Below are 19,868 nucleotides of genomic sequence, written 5' to 3' on the forward strand. Positions count from 1 at the left end.
GTTAGATACAAATAGTTATAGTTTTATAAAATTTACTCATTTAATTATGATATTACTCGTGTCAATCAAATTTGAGATCAGCTAAGTCAATAAAGGTTAAAATAGTAAATAAGTGAAATTATATTTTGGCGGTGGAAAAAAAACAATTGGCTCTTCGTATTTGACCCTACGGTTTAGTCATTATTGGCATCCAAGAGTTTGGCCATGCCCCCAAATTATGGAGGCACAGAAGATGGAAGAAAAAAAAGAAAAGGCAGGTAGGGTGATTAGTGGGCATGAACGTGCTTGACAGTAGCAGTACAACGAAAACCCCTTTAAATAGTAGCAGTACAACGAAAGCCGTAAAGCCACGTTACAGGTTGGTGCGATCATAGTTTTAGCAATCAGATTGTTTATACAGCACTGCCACGCGGCAATGGAAGCTTGTACGTGAGCACAGTCTTAAAGCGACGCCAGAGACGGTCATGAGAAGAATTATCTTGGCGTGGCGGCAAAAGCAGGTGCTGCTTCCACGGCCGAAGCCATCGATTAGAGCCGTCTCTCGGAGAATAGAAAGCGGCACTGGATCTCGCTTGGCAAGGAATAAGATCCCAAGGCAAATCACATCATTACCACCATAACCACACTTACCATGGTGGCCTCTCACAAGAAATTCTCATCAGGATTCCCTGTCACGGTCTCATGGCAGGTATATGATGGTTTACACTAACAGCAGAGACAATTTGCAGGATACATCGACCAACAACGTAGATTGGTTCCATCCATGCACAACCTGAGGCCCTATCTGTATGTGGTTGCGAATTGTGGAGCTCATCAGGGAAGATCTAGGTCCTCAAAACGTACCCTGATTGAATTGGTTGATCCGTCACATCGGCAAAATGACCCTCCAAAAGATTTTGATGAACATAGCATATTCCCCTTTTAAATGAAATCCAGATAGGGCCCATTTGATTGGGTATGTCAATCCGCAAGACAATATCTGATGGAGAAACCAAACTAATACTACAGACTCGTGATTTCCTTCAGATAATAAGATCATTTGCAAACCCAGATATGACAGTACGGTTGAGGTAAAAGGTCCATCCGAAAAAGACAAACCAAAATTGGGGATTTATATCCTCTACTTTAATGATCAAGCACGGAAGATAGAACAATACAGTTGGAACAAAAGATTATGTACAGAAGATAGAACAATACCAGTTTAAACAAAAAAAGTATGTTCTCGTTGATCTGCTATGCAACTGGACGGCCAACATAATAAGATATATATGGTAGTCCTAAAAATGATATATACGGTCAAGAACGGATATGTCTGCTACACATCTGAGCTGTGATTATTTGAACGCACAGAAGCAAGCTGAGTGATACACGGAACTAGAGTGACCAAGTTGAAAGAAAATCCAATCCAAGTCAATGTATTAAACCACAAGAAACATATCAACATCAATAACAAAATACAAAATGGGACCGATGTATACATATGATATTTAACTCGAATAAGGTTTCTACAGGCAAACTAATAACATTTATAATGACACCTCAACCTGAGACTTCCATGAGTTCAAATATACAGAGGGCTACACAAATGATGAGTTCTTGATTTTTACCAAGTTCTTTTGGACATTATATATTTATTCAAAATAAGAAAAAGACAGCAATTGGAACTGGGATCCAATACTTCACTCTTTCCCCACTCTAATCCAACAATGTAAATTGGCCTCTCAAGAACCAATCACAAACACCCTCCTCACAGCCTCGCCAGCACAACAACCATCCAATCCATTATAATCTTAATTTGAACCCCCCTCTAATCACAAGCTTGGATGCATACTTCATTTGAACCCAAATGCACAGCTGCCTAATAACACTATCCACTGTTCACCACGGACTCATGTAACATGTAGTAATAACAATAATGATAAGTAACAGCAGGACAACTAGGCTTCTAGAATTGGCAACATACCCAAATTCACCAATCCTTGAGCTATGAGGCGCGGTTCTGCTTAATGTCACCCTGGCCAGCATCGGGCGAGACAATGGGCTGATACTGAGCTGGCAATGTTGGAGGTGCTGCCGCCTGTGAGTAGTAGACTTGTGCACGTGTGGGATCAGCATACTCATAGCCAAAGTTGCCTGCCATGTTCGCTACAGGTTGCTGTGCGGGATGGTGGTGGGACTGAATAACATGATGGTAGCCCATCCCGGCATATCCAGGTGCTGCATTAGGCACTTGTGCAGGGGTGGCAGCGACTGTTGTTCGGTAAACACCAGGTTGCTGCAACTCAGGCTTTACAGCAATCTGAGGGATCGGCACGGTTGGCTTCGGCGTTGTGTCAACAAGCGTAGGAGGTGGCAAACTTGCTTGCACACCAGGAGGCATGCTATATTGCCGAGGTGCATTCGACCGCATAGGAATGTTAGGAATGTAATACATGCCGGTATTCGGGTCGAATGAATGTGACTGTTGCGGCTGCAGCACTGGCTGAGGTGCTGGCTGAGGGACAGGATGGTGGTAATATGGGTTGATTGGAAAGAAGGTGCCAGTGGTTGGGTTGTGGATGAAATGTTGATTTCCTGCAGTGACAATTTGCTGTGGAGCTGGCTGCTGTGGTTGCTGCGGCTGCAGCTGCGGTGGTTGTTGCTGCGGCTGCAGCTGCGGCGGTTGCTGCTGCGGCGGAGGCGCATGCATCTGGGCATAGAAATATCCAGCCGGGGGCTGTGTAGCAGCAGCGGCAGCATCCGCAGCTGATACTGGGATGCGATAGCTGCCAGCATCAGTTCCCACCTGCATGTCCCGCTTCAATTCGCTTGGAGGAGAGTTATCGTTGTAATAGACGGCTCTGAAACATTTGATCAAACAAATAGCCCGCATAAGGTTCCTCTATCCGGTGATTAAAGCGTAATAATATGTAAAAATTGCTCATGTCTTAAATTACCTATTGGTGGGATCAACAACGGGTGGAACCTCCTGCTTTGGAGGCGGTGGCTTCCGACCTCCGCCCCCGTGATCGGACTTGTCATCGTCCGAGAACACTCGGCTAGACGCCTCAGAGGGCGAGATGCTGGAAACCGGAACGGCCATGGCAGGAATCGGCACCTGCGGGGGCGGCTGCATGTATGCCACAGCAGGCGGCATCTGCTGCTCGGAGATCCCCATCTGCGCGAAGTGATCCTCCACGGTGGCAGGTGGTCCGACGCGGCCGTCCGGTGGGCGGTCCTCCGGCCGCACACGTATAGGCGGCAGATTCGATAGCGACGGCGCCGAGGAGGTCGACCCGAACGAGGAGTTCTTATCCAGCATCAGCGAGTCAGGCACGGACTGGACGTCGTGCGGGTGCCTCCCAGCGGCGGCGGCCGGGAGCTTCTGCTGGTTGGCGCGCTGGTCCTCCGTCGGACCCGAGTTGGGCACCCCGCCGCGGGAGTGCACGGAGGAGTCATCCTCGAGGCCGAGGAGGCAGTTGACGGAGGCGGAGTCGGTGGAGATCCCCCGCGGGATGCCGTCGAGTGAGCCGGAGATGGCGCTGTTGAGGGCGTCGACGAACCAGTTCTCCGACTTGGAGGAGTCATCCAGGAGGGAGCCGAGCGAGGAGGACTCAGGCTTGGCCGGGAAGAGGAAGATCCGGATCCGGGAGGTCCGAGACGATCCGCCGCCGGAGGAGGAGGCGGCGATGCGGTCGTACTCGTCGACGAGGTTGTCGAGGTCCTCGTCGGTGGAGACGGAGATGAGGGAGTCGAGGTCCTCGTTGGGGAGCTGGTACTTGAGCGTGAAGGGGCGGCCCCCGAGCAGCGACCGCGAGAGGCGCGCGTGCACGTCGGCGAGGGACGCGTGCCGGTCGACGGCTACAATCCGGGTCTCCCCGCCCAGGTAGCAGAGCGACTTATCGGTTGGCCGCGGGACGATTCGGCCGCCGAAGCTGCACATCAGGCGCAGCCGCCCGCCGCCGCCCGCCGCTACCGCGGAGGACGGAAAGGACTCGTCCCACGAGTCGCCGCCCCGGCTGCGCGGAGAGGACTCCGTGGAGTCGGGGTATCCAGGCCCGGAGCCGGGGCCTCCTACGCCGGCGGCCGTCGCCGGCTCCATCAGCGAAGAGAGCAAGGTTGTTGCTTTGGTTGGGGGTGGGTTTTGGGTGGGGATATAATTAGATTTTGGTGGAACGGGGGAATATAAGGGGAGCGAAGAAGAAGGGGGAGGAACGGTGGTGGGACCCGCGGCAGGAAATATCGCAAGTGGGGTTTGCGGACTGTGGTGGGCTGTTTGGTTATATATATATATATATAAGAACCTCGAGTGCCAACTTAAAACTTAATAAATAAATATTGGTCGTGATTAAATTAAAATAATACTAAAATTTGATTAAATAATTTTTTATTCGTGATCAAGCTAAAATTAGGAGCTCGAATAAAATGCGGATGGCTAAATTGGCCGCGTAAAATTTGCCCCGGCCGCTAATTGACTATAGACGGGTGTGGTAAAAAAAAATTGCGATCGTAGTTAAATTTTAGTTTGGAATTAAACACTAGCTAAATTAACTAAGTACTATCTTCCTTAAAAAATATAATGCATATTTTATTTTGAAAAGTCAAACTTATATATTTTAATCAATAATTAGCTAAATTATAAGTATATTTAATATATAAAAATTATAAAACTAGATTTATTTTCATAATTCTTTCACACTATATTAGTTTTGTAGCAATAAACTATATAATTCGTAAGAAAATAATAGTCAAAGTTTAACTTTAAAGACCAAATTAAAAAAATACACCTTATATTTGAACGAATAAAGTAGGCTCAAAATTTGATCTTCCTATTATCATAAACCAAACAGACACTTTTGTGCTCTTGTCCTACAGACTAAACTACGTTATTAGACTCAGATCCTCTGCATTAAAGGAGTTAATGCAAAGGACTGCATTAGCTCTGATCTAAAGATAAACAGTCCTCTGCATTAGCTCGGATGTGATGCATTCATTTCGTGATTGCCAGACCAGATCAGTAGCTATATTAGAGCAACGGCGTATAGTACCAAATCGGGTGTATCCTGAACCGGAGTACTGTTTTCCTATAAACATATAATTAATTAATACAGAACACTGTAGCATCAAGCTAATTTTACTAGATAAATAGTAATCCTCTGCATTGATCCACCATTAGTACAAAGATCCGAGTCCTACGCTGCTGCCCTGGCGGCTCCGTCTTCTGCTTTGGTTTTTCTTCTCCCTGTCTTTTCGGTTGACGCCATGGCGACCGCCGCCCTCTAGAGTTTTCCCTTGTCAAGTGCCATCTATTGTTTGATTATTCCAACGGAGGACTTACTGGCTTTGGACTAGATGAATTAGAAATTGACACTCAACCAATGAAAGCTCGATGTAAACCGCTCAAATCCAATGCTAGTTCCCAATATAGCAGGCCAATTCTTTTTTTGAAAAAATAGAAAGCCAAACAATGGCTATTCCATCGGTATAATATGCATGTCCCTCGTGGCTAATGTTTAGTATTGTTTTAGTGACCTCTCCGTCTACAACCGAATTGATACGGTAGCACAATTCGCAATATAAAACTACAGAAGTAGTAACAAAGAGTAACCTCGAGAAAAGTCTAATACTACAACAAAATTGCCCAGAATCAGTGAAATCATTCAAATCTCACTCAATTTTCATGCATTTGAATCTATGACAAGATCTATGACGTGCCTAGGTCAACGTTTAGATTACGGTTGGGGTTCATAAAAGCCCCAACTTAGAGGAAGGGAAAGGATGTTGGAGGACCAACTATGTTAGGTGGCGACCGTGACGATAAAGCGAGGTTGCTATAGAGCCACAAGCTATGGGAATTGTGGAGGGTAGTATGTGAAAGAACAACAAAATCTACAACAGAAAGTATGAGGAGGCCAGGAGAAGATATGGGCAGTGTGTAACCTAAGGTTCGGCTGGTGATGTTATTAAGGATATGTCAGAGCCTTAGAATTGCTAAGTGGTCCTTCCTGTGAATATTCTAAGACTCCTGGTATCTTAGTGCCCCGTGGATGAATATTGTGGCTATGTTGTGAGGACGTTGCGTCTCGTTATGACAGTTCCACCAGTTGTATGGTTGGAGTATGTGCATATCTTGTGAGTAAAATGTACAACCTCTGCAGAGTATTAAACCTATCCGGATAGCTATGCCCTCGATCAAAGGCATGCTATGGTTCGATCACAATGATTACCTTTTCGGCATATGTATCTCCTTAGCGTGTGAGTGGGCAGTATGGCTGTGTTTTCAAAAAGTGTTGATTATGTTCCTGAGTATCCCGGACTATGTGTCCATCGACAAAAGAAGTGTTAGAATTGGCAGAACAGAAGTATGTCCCTCAGGGCCAACAACCCTATAAGCTCAACTTATGTGTTCCCTCAAAATTATTTTAAGATAGTCTTTGCAAATTGAACCTTACATCGAAAACTAGTTTTCTACAAAATCTAAAGATTCTACAGCTTTATCCTTGATCTACCGTTATACATAAGGTATTACTTGCTAAGTACCTTATATGCTCACTCTTACTATGTGTGGATTCAGATGATCCAAAGACCGATTTCGTCGAAGGTGAAGATGAAGAATAGAAAAGTTGGGTTTCGTCTGCACTCAAGCTACCTGTAGGGCTTGGGTCGCTTTTGCATTGTTTTCAGTGTGTTGTGAGGCTTTGTTTATTTATGCCTATGAGTCTTTATTGTAATGAACCCTGATGTCTATTGTTGTTGGAAATATATGCGTAGCAACTATTGATCTAGGGACTGGTATGAGTTGCACAAGGTAACTTGAAGGATGAGTATGGCAGAATGGTATCAGAGTCATACTTGACTGTAGGGGAAACCCTAGGATTGGTCGAGCAAAGGAGTGATAGTTTTGTAACAAAGTATTTTAATAAAAAATTTATCATCCCCATTGCCTATTTACCTTGATGTTCCATTTTAATAAAAAGGTTTTTCACTCAATCCCGACTCACCTTTTTTCAAAATTTTGGCAGATGGAAGGAGACGGATGGACCACCACCTACTGCTTGGACGTGCAGGGCTTCCCCCTCATCCTTTGGGAGACCCTGATGCGGTTTGGGTACACTCAACGCCTGGAGTATCGTGGACAAGAGTACCGAGAGAATGTCACCAACAAATATGAAGTCCATGTCCTTTTTTCGAGACACCTGAGTATACTTTCGCGTACGGAGCTGAGTACATAGATACCTATCAGGCAGCAGCTTGTAAGGCCCTCCTTTACTTCTACTGGAGTCATGAGAAGGATACTAGTCGTACCATGGTGAAGTTTTTCCCAGTCAGTGACCGTAAACTCCCTGTGTGGCGTAGCAGGATGAGGAGATTGGAAGGTCTAAGTCAAAGGGAGGACGACCCTACGTTGGTCGCCATAGTAAAATACCTCCTTGCCCTGGATCAACTGTATGGGACTCATCGCTTTGAGTGGAATGCATGCATCCAGAGAGCTAAAAATTCTGAGACTCAGAGAGAGCTTTGAGAATGTAGCTATAACAGGTTGGAGAGTAGGCAGTAGCTACAGAAAAGCGTGCTGAGGAGATTGCCAAGGAACTGATAGGGACCTCTGAGTATTATGTTAAGGAGCTCAATGAAGCCTACTTGTCTTGCCATATGACCCACAAAGGACCCCACCGTAATCTCACTCTAAGGAAGAGGACCTTTCACCTACCCTTAATTTGATAGCGTCAGACGCTTGGAGTTACCTGGAGTTCCCCTCTTCCCTCCAGGAGTCATCCAGGAGGGAGTAGAGCAGGATGACCAGATGTATGAAGATAATTCCGAAGAAGAAGACCCCATCGAGCATGAGTTTGTGCACAACGATGATTCTGAGGGCAGTAAAGAGCCCGTTGGAGATAACATCATCGACCTAGATGGTGACGAGGAGGACATGGCTAGAGCTTTTGAGCAGATGTAGGATCTGGAACTAGCCAACCATGATGGCATCAATCTCATCGCATAGTGGCGTGCAAATCACCCCTAAAGGCAGTCTCTCCACCATCAGTAGTAGCAGCATGACTCAAGAGCATTGTCAAGACCAGTGCATCGTTAGTCTACCGTGTGCTAGTTATTCCAGTAGTATGTATTGTGTGGTAGTATCCATGCATGTAGCAGTTCAGTGTCTCTTGGAGTCTTTAGCTCCAATGCCTATGTGTGCATTGAACCTTATGTGATGTAACACCAGCTGAAAGGACAGTTGCCACCCTCACCATCTGTTGAAGGACTTGTGGCAGTAATGACTAATCGTTTGATGGAAGCCATAGCACAAGAAATACAAGGCAACCATGGGAATGGACAAAGGTTACATTCCAAGATGACCAAGTTCATGAGACTCAGACCAGGCACTTTCGATCACACAGAAGATGCCCCACTAACAACAGATGTTTGGCTAAGAGGCATCAACATGAAGTTGGATGTCATAAATCCCAGTGATCGTGAAAAAGTTCTTTTGGCATCTCATCAGTTAATGGGAGCAGTCTTGGAATGGTGGAAAAACTATCGAGAAGCCGTATAGGATGTCAATACCATCACCTGTGAGGAATTCTAAGAGGAATTCAGGAGGTATCATATCCCAGAAGGAATCATAGAGATGAAGGCACTAGAGTTTTGTGACTTGAAGTAAGGGGCCATGATTGTAAATTAGTACATTCATAAATTCACCAAGCTCTCCTACAATACCCCAAAATATGTGAATACAAACAAGAAGAAGCAGGACCGCTTCATAAGAGGATTGCATAGTATTCTGAAGACATACCTATCTGCCAACACTTACCCAGACTTCAACACAATGATGAATCGAGCCATCATCGTAGAGAAAGCCAAAGCCAAAGGAGACAATGACTGAAATGCAAGTTCATGGCACATAAGTATAGCCAGCTGGAAAGATTCTCAAGACCTAGACCCAACAACTACCAAAAACTAAAATACCAACTAACTATGCAGTATTAGTGTTAAGGATACAATCGGCCAACAGCTTCAGCTTACCGCAGCCAGAATTTAGCAAGTCAGCAGAACAACAATGGCAGTGTCGCCTAGGTGTCCGAAAGAAACAAAGATAGAGTTTGATACAATTGTAGGGAGCCTAGGCATATGATAGCCAATTGTCCACACAAGAACCCCACTACATCACGAGCCCCAACAAACTCTGCAGTAAGTGCTAGGACAACATCATCAGGAGTTGGACGTTGTGGATCGCAAGCCATGGGATAGCAGAAGAAGACCACCCAATCCATTGGGAGAGGCCGTGTCAACCACATTGATGCTTATGATGTCTAGGAAGCACCGAATGTCGTATTCGATGAGTTCATTGTCAATTCAACTTTAGCAACAGTATTATTTGATTCTAGAGCTTTGCATTTATTCATATCATCAGAGTTTGCTAGGCATATAATTCCAACTGTTTTGCTTAAAAACTCCCTTATGATACGCTCTCCCAGAGCAAAAATCAAGTGCCTATTAGGATGTCCCCGTGTTAAAATCATAATAAGTGGGGTAGAGTTCCTAACGAATTTGGTAGTTCTCCAATCTGATGGAATAGAATTGGTTAGCCAAGCATCAAGGCAACATAGCTTGTGGCACCCGAAAGGCCACCCTAGTTAACCGCAATGGCATTTAAAGTGGAATATCAGCCAAAATGACCTAAACCCAGGCCCATATTGTGTAACTTGGAAGCCACAACTCTGGATAAAGGTACCCATAGTAAAGGAATATCCAGATGTGTTCCCAGAGGAACTACCAGGAATGCCACCTAACCGAGAAATAGAATTCATCATAGATCTTATCCCTAGAACAACCCCAATAGCCAAGAGACCCTATCGAATGGCAGCAAATGAACTAGTAGAGTTAAAGAAGCAACTAGGAGAGTTACAAGAGAGAGGATATATCAGACCTAGTTCATCTCCATGGGGATCACCAGTCTTGTTTGTAAAGAAGAAAGATGGCAGTCTCAGAATGTGTATAGACTATCGAGCCTTGAATACAGAACAATAAAAAATAAATACCCACTGTCCAAGATGGATGATCTTTTCGATCAACTGTAAGGAGCCAAATTCTTCTCTAAGATTGACTTGAGATTAGGGTATTACCAATTGAAAGTTCAAGAAAGTGACATACGCAAAACAACCTTTGTAACTCGATATGGACAATACGAGTTCACAGAAATATCCTTTGGATCAACTAATGCTCCTACTTACTTTATGAATTTGATGAATAATATATTTATGGAAGAGTTAGATAAGTTTGTTGTAGTCTTTATTGATGACATACTTATCTACTCTTAGAGTGCCGAAGAGTAGAAATAACACCTAAGAATAGTCTTGGAAAGGTTAAAAGCCCATGACCTTTATACCAAATTCAACAAATATGAATTTTGGCTAAAGTAAGTTGCTTTCCTTGAAACGTCATAACAGAAGGAGTAGCAGTGGATCCTGCTAAAGTCAAAGCTGTCATGGATTGGAAACCATCGACTAATGTGACGAAAATCAGAAGTTTCCTTAGATTGGCGGGATACTACCGGAGATTCATAGAAGGATTCTCAAGAATAGTAAAACCTATGACTAAACTGACCTGTAAGGAAAAGCCTTTTTAATGGACAAGAGATTGTGAAAAGAGCTTCCAAGAACTGAAAAATAGACTAGCCGTGACCTCAGTGCTAACCTTGCCAGATATTCATAAGGATTTCATGGTATTCAGCAATGCCTCTAGGCAAGGATTAGGATATGTCCTAATGCAAGACAGTAAATGAGAGGAACTTTCTAAATAGTATTCGAGCTAATAATTAGGACAATTATTTTCTATAATCACGTCCACAATAATTAACTAGAATATCATTCTGGTAGTTCTAACATGTGTTTACTTCCAGGATTAGAACACACACCTTTACAACAAGCACATCATCACAGGATATAATAAAGAGCGAGTAATTAAACTAAGTTACAAGTCTTTAAGTAGATTAAACTTTAAAACAAAATACATAACCCGAATATTTGTTAGAATAGTTGCGCAGCGGAATAAGTTATATGATGACAAAAGATTGGTAGCACCATTTGCCTTAAGGCGCCACCCCAAACTAACAACGCACGAGTAGAATGACACTACTCCTGCCCATCACCAACATCGGAGGGTGTAAAGTAGCTAAATACTAGTTCTTCCTCACATGAAAAAACAAATAAAGAACGTGAGTACGAAGGTACTCATAAGACTTAATCCATAATTGGCACTTATAAATAACCCGACTCCAAAGAGAATGCATATTGATAATTAGCAAGGACTCAACCACAAAGGTTAAGTAAATTCATATGCAAAAGCGATCTAGACTCAAGTGTATGAATCTATACCTAACTAAAACATCCTTGCATCATGAGATTATCAACATTACAAAGATGTAACTTGTACCATATCAACCCTTCATCAACATCACCAGCAATGTCCCAACATTACATCACAACATCCCAATGATAAAACTCTATGATTGATATAAATGGATAAAAGCATGCTCATAACTAAGAGCATAACAATTCGAATTGATATTACACCCTGCATGGGGTACATCTTTACCCACACGACACGAGAATTATTCAGCTTGTGTTACCTGCTAAAGTGCACACAAGGGGTACCCGTATCAACCTTTTTCAATTGAACACAACCATTTGAACATGTACCTATAGGTGATAAGGTCCACTAGGGCCACTCTCGGAGAATCCTAGTTATGTTTAAAAGTGTCAAGGTAACTAGAACTACTTCTCGAGCAAACTAGGTACCTCTACAAGCTTACTATACCCACAACACCTTTACGATATCACCTCTAAAACCTATTATGCCCATGACATCATAGGCCGACAAGCCAAAAGGTAACAACTACAAAAAGTATTCGGCTTATCTAACATTATATTCATATGTTGTAAGTACGGTAAGTGTTAAAGCCAACTACAACAACAGACAATGCTTAATCGATTCAAGCGAGCCTATAGCATCTGAGACCCCCTTCTCGAGTCATCCCTATTGCCCGCCTGAATCTTATCTCATCCTTACTAACTTACACATCCCATAATCATCATTGTGTTTGTGAAATAAGAGTAAGCTCTAAGCTCGCGAATGATAGTCGAACGACCGCTCGACTTCTACCGATGACCTAAACCTTGCTAAGCATGATGTATTAATTTTAAGTTAGACCATTGAGTGCTATACCCAGAGTTACAATGGATCAAGAGATAATAATACTAAGGAAGGGTAATACAACAATTAGGATCTACTCCCAAAAACCCAACCTCGACTAACTATCATGCATGACATATATATAGCATAATTTATCAAATTAAAGATAATATATGATCCAAAGTAATGGGTGCAACATGCTTAGATACTTGCCTTGCTCAAGTGCTTCACACATAATATCACAATTAGGTTCCACCTCACCACATAATATCACAATTAGGTTCCACCTCAAGAACATACCCATCGCTCTTCAGTTCGTTGATCGCTAAAAGGAAGAATGGTGCATCACAATTAACATGACAAAATGCTATAGTACATGCATCAAATGCCATTAAAACATAACAAGAAATGAGGTACTGAGTAAAGAACATGAGGCAACAAGAATCATATGAATTTAAATGTGAAAGCTCATGTTATAAAAGATTTATTTAAGGTCTATTAACAAAGGACCGTAGCTAAGCTAGCTATGAAGATTATATAAGCTTCACGATTTAAACAACACTTTCATACCAAAGCATATTTTTCCTAGATATTAATGATCATAACATGAATTTTTCAAGTTGTTTCATAATTTTAGGATATCGCGTTAATTAACTATGATTCAATTAAACCAAAACATATTTAAATAATTTATTAATTGTGAAAAAAGTATTTCTAGAGTTTAAATATTTTTAACATGTATTTCATACTCATACTAATCTAATGCAACTAGTCTCATGATTTGTGGAGTTTATATGAATTAAGTATGAAATTTACAAGCTATCAGCAAAGTAAAAAAAGAAAAGAAAAAACCTCTGATGAACAGTAACATTTAGAGGGCCTGGCACACGAAACCTCCGGGTGTGGTTCCAGATGAGGGTTCTCTGTAAAAAAAAGTACTTGGATTAACCCAAAATCTCCAAGTTATAGCAGAACGCGAGTTTTTTCGACGATTCTTTGATCGATTCGATTTACATGTTAAAGTCTAATCTACATAAGCATGTATTGACACTAATGCATGGATCATAGACCTAATTTACCCACTAAACAAGCTCAAATCACTAGCTCTACTCGTCCAAACATTTCTTCTATCTCTAGTGCCTAAGAACACGATGCTACTTCGCCATTCCTTGATTGCAGCCCACAAATCCATCCAAAAACCAAGCTAGCATGTGCATTGCTACCGTGAAAACCCTATGAACTTATCCAAGGTCTTGTTGGAGGGTGGTGGCCTTTGGTTGGAGAAGAAACCAATGGGAGAAGCTCGAAGAAGCGACGAACGGACTACTAAAATTGCAGAACAGAGAGATGACAAAATCGATTTGCAAAACCTTCAAATCTCCATGCATGTGAGAAATTATAGGATGCATAGAGAGCTAAGAGGTGGGGAATGCAGTAGTATAACATGCAGATATTTCTTTAGCTTCCTTAGGGCGGATTCTTGAGGAGAAAGGAGAGAGTTTGAGAGGGAAAGAGGGAGGGGGCAGCAGCTCCTGCTGCTCTTGTGGCCAGTTGGGAGTGAGAGGAGTGAGGGAGAGTGAGAGGGAGAGAGAGATGGAGAGATGCGGATGCTAGTGGAGCTAAGTGGGAGAGGGAGAAAAGGGGTGGGGCCGACCAGGGGGTCTCACTCATTAGAGAGAAGCTAATTTCATCTACAAACTTTTATAAAAGAAACATGAGCAATGATTATAACTTCTAAGCGAGACTTAACTAAGCAAAAATTCTAACATTTCATATTTTCAAAAATACAAAGTCATTATCAAACCACCATTTTAATTAACAAGCAAATCCAAAATGCTTAACAATTAAACATGATACTTATATTTCTTATGATGTATGATTGTACTTAATGACGTGATTAAGAATTGTGATGTGATAGTAAAGTGGTTGCCTACGCATCCAGACAATTGAAAGAGTATGAGAAAAACTACCCAACCCATGATTTGAAGCTAGCAGCCGTGGTGCATGTCCTTAATCTTTTAAGACACTATTTAATTGAAAATAAGTGTGAGATATTCACGAATCACAAGAGTTTAAAGTATATCTTCACCCAATCAGATTTAAATCTGAGGCGGAGAAGATGGTTGGAATTAATGAATGACTATAATCTGGATATCCAGTATCATTTGGGCAAGGCCAATGTTGTAGCAGATGCCTTTAGCAAGAAGGCTCATTGCTACAACCTCAAAATTCAGAAATGAAGGCTAGAACTATTGGAAGAAATCCAATGACTAAACCTCCAAATAGTTAATGAAGGTTGTGCCAATACCTTGATTGGCCAACCCACCTTAGAAGACCAACTCCAGGAAGTTTAGGGAGAAGATGAAGAGCTACAGAAAATCAAGATCCAAACCGGAGAAAGTAACGCACATGTATTTCGAGTAGATGACAAAGGAACTTTATGGTACAAGGATATGATCTATGGTCCTAAAAAAAGAGGAGCTTTAGAAACTGATTATGGACGAAGCCCATAACCTAGCCTATTCAATTTACCCTGGCCCGACAAAAATATTCATAGACTTAAAAGAGAAATACTGATGGTCTAGAATAAAAAAGGATATTTCTAAATTCATCGCATGTTGTGACATATGTCGGAGAGTTAAGGCGAAACATTAGAGACCAGTAGGATTGTTGCAGCCACTCCCCATCCCAGTTTGGAAGTGAGATGAAATCGGGATGTACTTTATTGTTAGATTACCCCGTACTTAAAGAGGACATGATTCTATATGGGTCATAGTAGACCGTCTGACCAAGGTAGCTCATTTTATATAGTAAAAATAACTTATTAAGGAGACAAGCTAGCACTGTTGTATGTTGACAATATCCTCATACTTCATGGTGTCCCAAGTAAAATTGTATCAGCCCACGGTCCTCAATTCACCGTAAGATTCTGCAAAGCCTATATGCCACCCTGGGAACTAAGATGGACTATAGCTCAGCCTATCACTCATAGACCGATGGTCAAACAGAAAGAGTGAACAAAATCCTAGAAAATATGCTAAGAGCGTGTGCGCTCACGTATGGAAAAGGTTAGGAGAAAAGTTTATCTTATGCAGAGATCTCCTATAATAATGGTTATCAGACTAGTTTGAAGAAGTCGCCGTTCGAGACATTATACGGGAGAAAATGCATAACTCCTCTTATATGGTCTGAAGTCGGAGAACACTCTCTCTATGGACTAGCCTTGATAAGAAAAGTTGAAGAGCATGTAGCTAGAGTAAGAAAACATTTAAAGGCGGCTCAAAGCAGACAAAAGAGCCATGCTGACACTCGAAGAAAAAACCTTGAGTGTGAAGTGGGAGATCATGTATATATGAAGGTACCACCGATAAGAGGGACACCAAGATTTTGGATTCAAGGTAAACTAGCACCTTGATACATTGGATCTTACAAGATACTAAACAGGATAGGTGCAGTGGTATATCGTCTTGAACTCCTAGAAGAAATATCAGACATTCACAATGTGTTTCATATATTGCAGTTGAAAAAGTGTCTAAGGATTTCTAAAGAATAAGTACCGTTAGAAGTAATGGGCCTTCAACCGGACCTACAGTACCAAGAGAGGTCAATAAAAATATTGGGTGCAGCAGAACGACAAACTAGAAGGTCAATAGTCAGATTCTGCCACGTGCAGTAGAGCAACCATATTAAAGCTGAAGCTACCCGGGAGCATGAAGATGAGGCCAATAAAAATATGTATTTTATCATTGTATATAAATAGAGCATTACAAAAGATATCATTTTTTCAAGATATAATCTAGGATTGAAAATAATTTTAGAAATTAGTCCATCATATAAAAAGAATATTAGTGAATTTTTAGATTTTTGAGATTTTACTTGAGGCTCTAACAATTATTAGAAGTTGTAAAGTAGTTTTTAGAGAATTTTAATTTAAATCTTATATGGGTTTTTTTGAGTGAATCAATTAAAATAGATTACTGAATTTTTAGAAAAGGAGGACCGCTGTGCTATAAACCGTACCCATAAACAGTACTGATAAACTGTGATTTCAGAGGGCAGCTCTGCGGCAGGCTCACGGAGTGGCAGCCAGGAAAGAAAGTTAAAACTGATGGTAGAGAAGGAACTTCAAAATTTTTAATGGTACATAGAGAATAGATAAAATTTTCAATTGCACAGAGCGAATTTCTAAAGCTCTTGGCCTGGACTGGCTTCCTTCGTCCTTCCCTCACGGTTAGAGGATCTTACAAGAAAAATGAGTTTGTCACATGACCTTTGCCATTAGATTGGTATACAGTTCGTTTTTGTATATATAGCTTACCTAATACCTTGTCCCCAATGTAAAACATCATTCCAATAGCAAAACCCAAAAGGGAATGGAGAAACTGAGAACAAGAACTCATCTACTAGCCATTTCATTAGACTTATGGCTTCTGACAAGTATAAACCCAACCAATCATAGCCTCGTTCTCCTTGCTTCCTCTTCGAGCTCGTCGGACCACGGTTAAAAAACCGACAGTAACCGCTCAAAAATCACGATAACCGACCTTCTCGGTCCGGTCCGGTTTCAGAAACCGAACGGTATCCGAATTTGAATTCAAAAAATTCGAAAAAAATAAAAAATTAAAAAAAATCTTAAAAAAACTAGACACAATTCTAAGACCTTTTTTGAAAAAACTTTCAAAAATAATGTCGTTTGCATGATATTCTATAGGGAGGAAGTTTGAAAAAAATTGAAGCGTGCAGCTCAGTTATTAACTCATGTTAAAGGAAAAGTTTAACATGCAAATACATATTTTTCTTATGTAAAACGTATTTTAAGATAATCTTTAAAATTAATTTCACTTTATTTAGAGTTTTATTAATTTCTCTATGATTTTTACAAAGTTCACAAGTATAAAGTGAATATGTTAAGAAACAGCACTGTAATTAACCTTTTCATGTCTACTATTATTTTTCCTACGTAAATCATAGTATAAGTAAGCTAATGAAAGTGGTTTCACTAGTTTTTGAGGTGTGATGGGCCAGTTATGAATTAATCTAGTTGCAACATATTTACACAATTATGCATGTTACAATAACTAATTTATGAGTTCATGTATTTTTAAAAGACATAGGATCATGTAAGAAGACTAACAAAATTAGTTTCATAATTTTTGGATTAGCAAAGAGTAAACTATGCATTTAACTTAGTTTAACAAATACAATTTCTCACAGAAAAATTTGAACTTTTTTATGAGTATAAATACTTTATCATGCAGATTATGTTACAAGGAAACCAACAAAATTTGTTTCACTTGATTTGAAGCTCAGATAAATTAGTTATTGATTTTACAAGATTGAGATAATTTTTGAATTTTTTTGAACTTCACTAAAAAAAATCGAGAAAACCGCTCGATAAATCGAGAAAACCGAGTGGTTACCGAGAAAACCGAGCGGTTACCGATAATGCGAAAAATTCGAGAAAACCACTCGATAAATCGCAAAAACCGCTCAGTAATCGGTCCAAACCGACCGGTTATCGAACAGTTAAAATCGCGAATTTTCTTTCCAAATTTCAAATTTTGTCAAATAAATTTTATCCAATTTTTTTTTATTTTTATCAATTACCATAATAATCATAAATTTTTAATTACCGTTAGAGCTCGATAACCGACCCCCGATCCTTAAGATGAACCTTGCGTGGGACTGCCTAATCTGTTCGCGCCAGCCTGAGACCTCAAATCAAACAGGGTTCACTGCAAGATCCAGGATTTGTGATTGGTGTTGGACAAGCAGACGCGGCTAGCGGTCTCGGGAATTCAACCACTGCCCTCGCAGAGTAATCAGATCGAACAGGTCGGTAAAAAAACACACCCACCGATTACTGGCCAGACTTTTCCATCGTATTGGCGTGCTCGTATTCGGTTGCGATGAACTGGAGTGACGCAGAGAGTAGGGAGGGAAGGCTTGAAGGGAAGGAACTCCACTGTATCCAGCTGATCGATCAGAGCAACTGACGTATAGTGCAGGTCAGCTTAATTGTACGAGTACAACAGTATTATATATTGATGCTACTATGACGCAGCATAAGTTAGGTATCGCGTACAGAATAATAGTGACCAGCTGGAGAAAAGCGAGTCGTTCTTGCGTGGCAAAAGCGCAGGAGAAGCCGAACTGATGCATCGGGTACGCGCACGACAAGCGTTCATCCGTGCTCCTCTGTCTAGATGATAGATCAACACATCACGCATAAGAGACGAAGCTAGAGTTATAAAGATCTAATTGCACACTTCAGTATATTTATACTTAGATGATGTGTAATATATATTTAAATAGTATAAAAGAGATAAAATTGAATTGCTAATAACTGTTTGTTTTTTCCTCATACCGGTGCACGGTGGAACATGTAGGTTTGCCTTTGTCACGCATGATGGATGGTTTTTCTATTTGCTAATGCTGCTACTGCTACTAATCAATCCATCAACTTGGGTGATGTTCGTATTCGAAGGCAGAACTTGAAAAACAACAATATCTCTTTTGTGTGGTGGGTCGAGATGATAGAGAAGGTTGACCGATGTGAATTAAAGAAAAAAAACTTTGGGTAATGCCAAGGCTCAAGGTCAAGGATGCAGCGGATCGAGCAGACAGGTACCCATATGTTTCGTATTGATTGATTTCACTGCGGACTGATCTGATGTCGCCTTATGGTTCCCGCTCCCTTAACATTTCCTGTACGAAGAATTTCTCATGGCAACACGACGATCTGGAATTGGAATTGGAATTACCTAAGGTGAAAGGCAAGCATTCCGAAAAGTAACGCGACGGAGAGGCACCCGTGCACAGAACGGCGGGCAGGTGAGGTCGCGTCCAACTAGCCGTCCCACTCCATGGCAATCGATCCATCAACCCACTCCCTTGCACGTACACACGCATCGATCGATCTCGTTTCCGTTACAGGCGCACACGATCCATCCATCGATCGATCGCCGCCTTTTGCTTGAAGCAAACGCCTCGATCGATTGGTGGTGGTTCATCCTCATCGCAATCCGGGGCTGCACGACAGATATACTTCCTGATCATCCAGATCACCATCACGGGCCCTACATGTGCGATCGTATCACGGTAGATTAAATCGGTCGTCCTTTTCTCGGGTGCAACCGAGGCCGGGAACGCCAACAGTCTGCCCAGCAGCCAGCCAACAGGGCGTGGCGTCCGCGTCCACCAGGAAAAACGTCGCGTTCAGACTTGAGACGCCCGAATCGAGCCCCTCGCGCTGGTCAGGCCGGCGGCGCGTCCCCCAGGGCGCGGCCCCGCGTCGACCGCGACGTCCGGTTCTGAACCGCGAGTACGTGAAACGCCCCGTGGTAATGGCCTGGTGGTATGGCCGCGTGCGTGCCGAGTCGTTGCGCGACCGGGAGGCCCTGGCGGCCTGGCCCCTTGCTGCCGGTGGGGTGGTCGCCGGGCCGAGCGCGGTGCCGACGGGCTCCGCGCGTCCGCGTGTGCGCTCCTACGTTGTGGGGGTGGGAGCGTCAGGCTGTGTGATCTCTCTCCATCGGGACGCGCCCCGCACGTGGCGCGGCTGGTTGTTTGAGTGGCGCCCGGCCGGGACTAGGGCTCGTTGTTCTTTCTCGCTGTCCAGGTCGCTTCGTCGGAACCGCCGTAGCAATCACGTGACGTGTGCCGCTATCGACAGGGATCCCCAGATGTCACGCATCATC

General features: G+C 42.4%; 1 protein-coding gene across 1 annotated transcript; it reads right to left on the minus strand.

The window, feature by feature from the left end:
- Positions 1 to 1,388: 1,388 nt before the first annotated feature.
- LOC133896079 (protein PAL OF QUIRKY-like) lies at positions 1,389 to 4,227 on the minus strand. Its single transcript, XM_062336591.1, has 2 exons — positions 2,937 to 4,227; positions 1,389 to 2,840 (listed from the first exon to the last, which is right to left on the minus strand). The coding sequence occupies exons 1-2, from the start codon at positions 4,079 to 4,081 to the stop codon at positions 1,985 to 1,987; spliced, it is 2,001 nt and encodes a 666-aa protein (XP_062192575.1). The 5' UTR covers positions 4,082 to 4,227; the 3' UTR covers positions 1,389 to 1,984.
- Between the last annotated feature and the right edge of the window lie 15,641 nt (positions 4,228 to 19,868).

The sequence above is a fragment of the Phragmites australis genome, chromosome 2 (assembly GCF_958298935.1).
Source record: "Phragmites australis chromosome 2, lpPhrAust1.1, whole genome shotgun sequence".
Lineage (NCBI taxonomy): Eukaryota > Viridiplantae > Streptophyta > Magnoliopsida > Poales > Poaceae > Phragmites > Phragmites australis.

What these genes read in the sequence shown, in the direction of transcription:
- LOC133896079 (XM_062336591.1), bottom strand. Translation starts at nt 4,081, where the DNA reads ATGGAGCCGGCGACGGCCGCCGGCGTAGGAGGCCCCGGCTCCGGGCCT. An exon ending in GTTGTTGATCCCACCAATAG is followed by an intron (nt 2,841 to 2,936) that starts GTAATTTAAGAC and finishes CAAATGTTTCAG; the next exon opens with AGCCGTCTATTACAACGATA.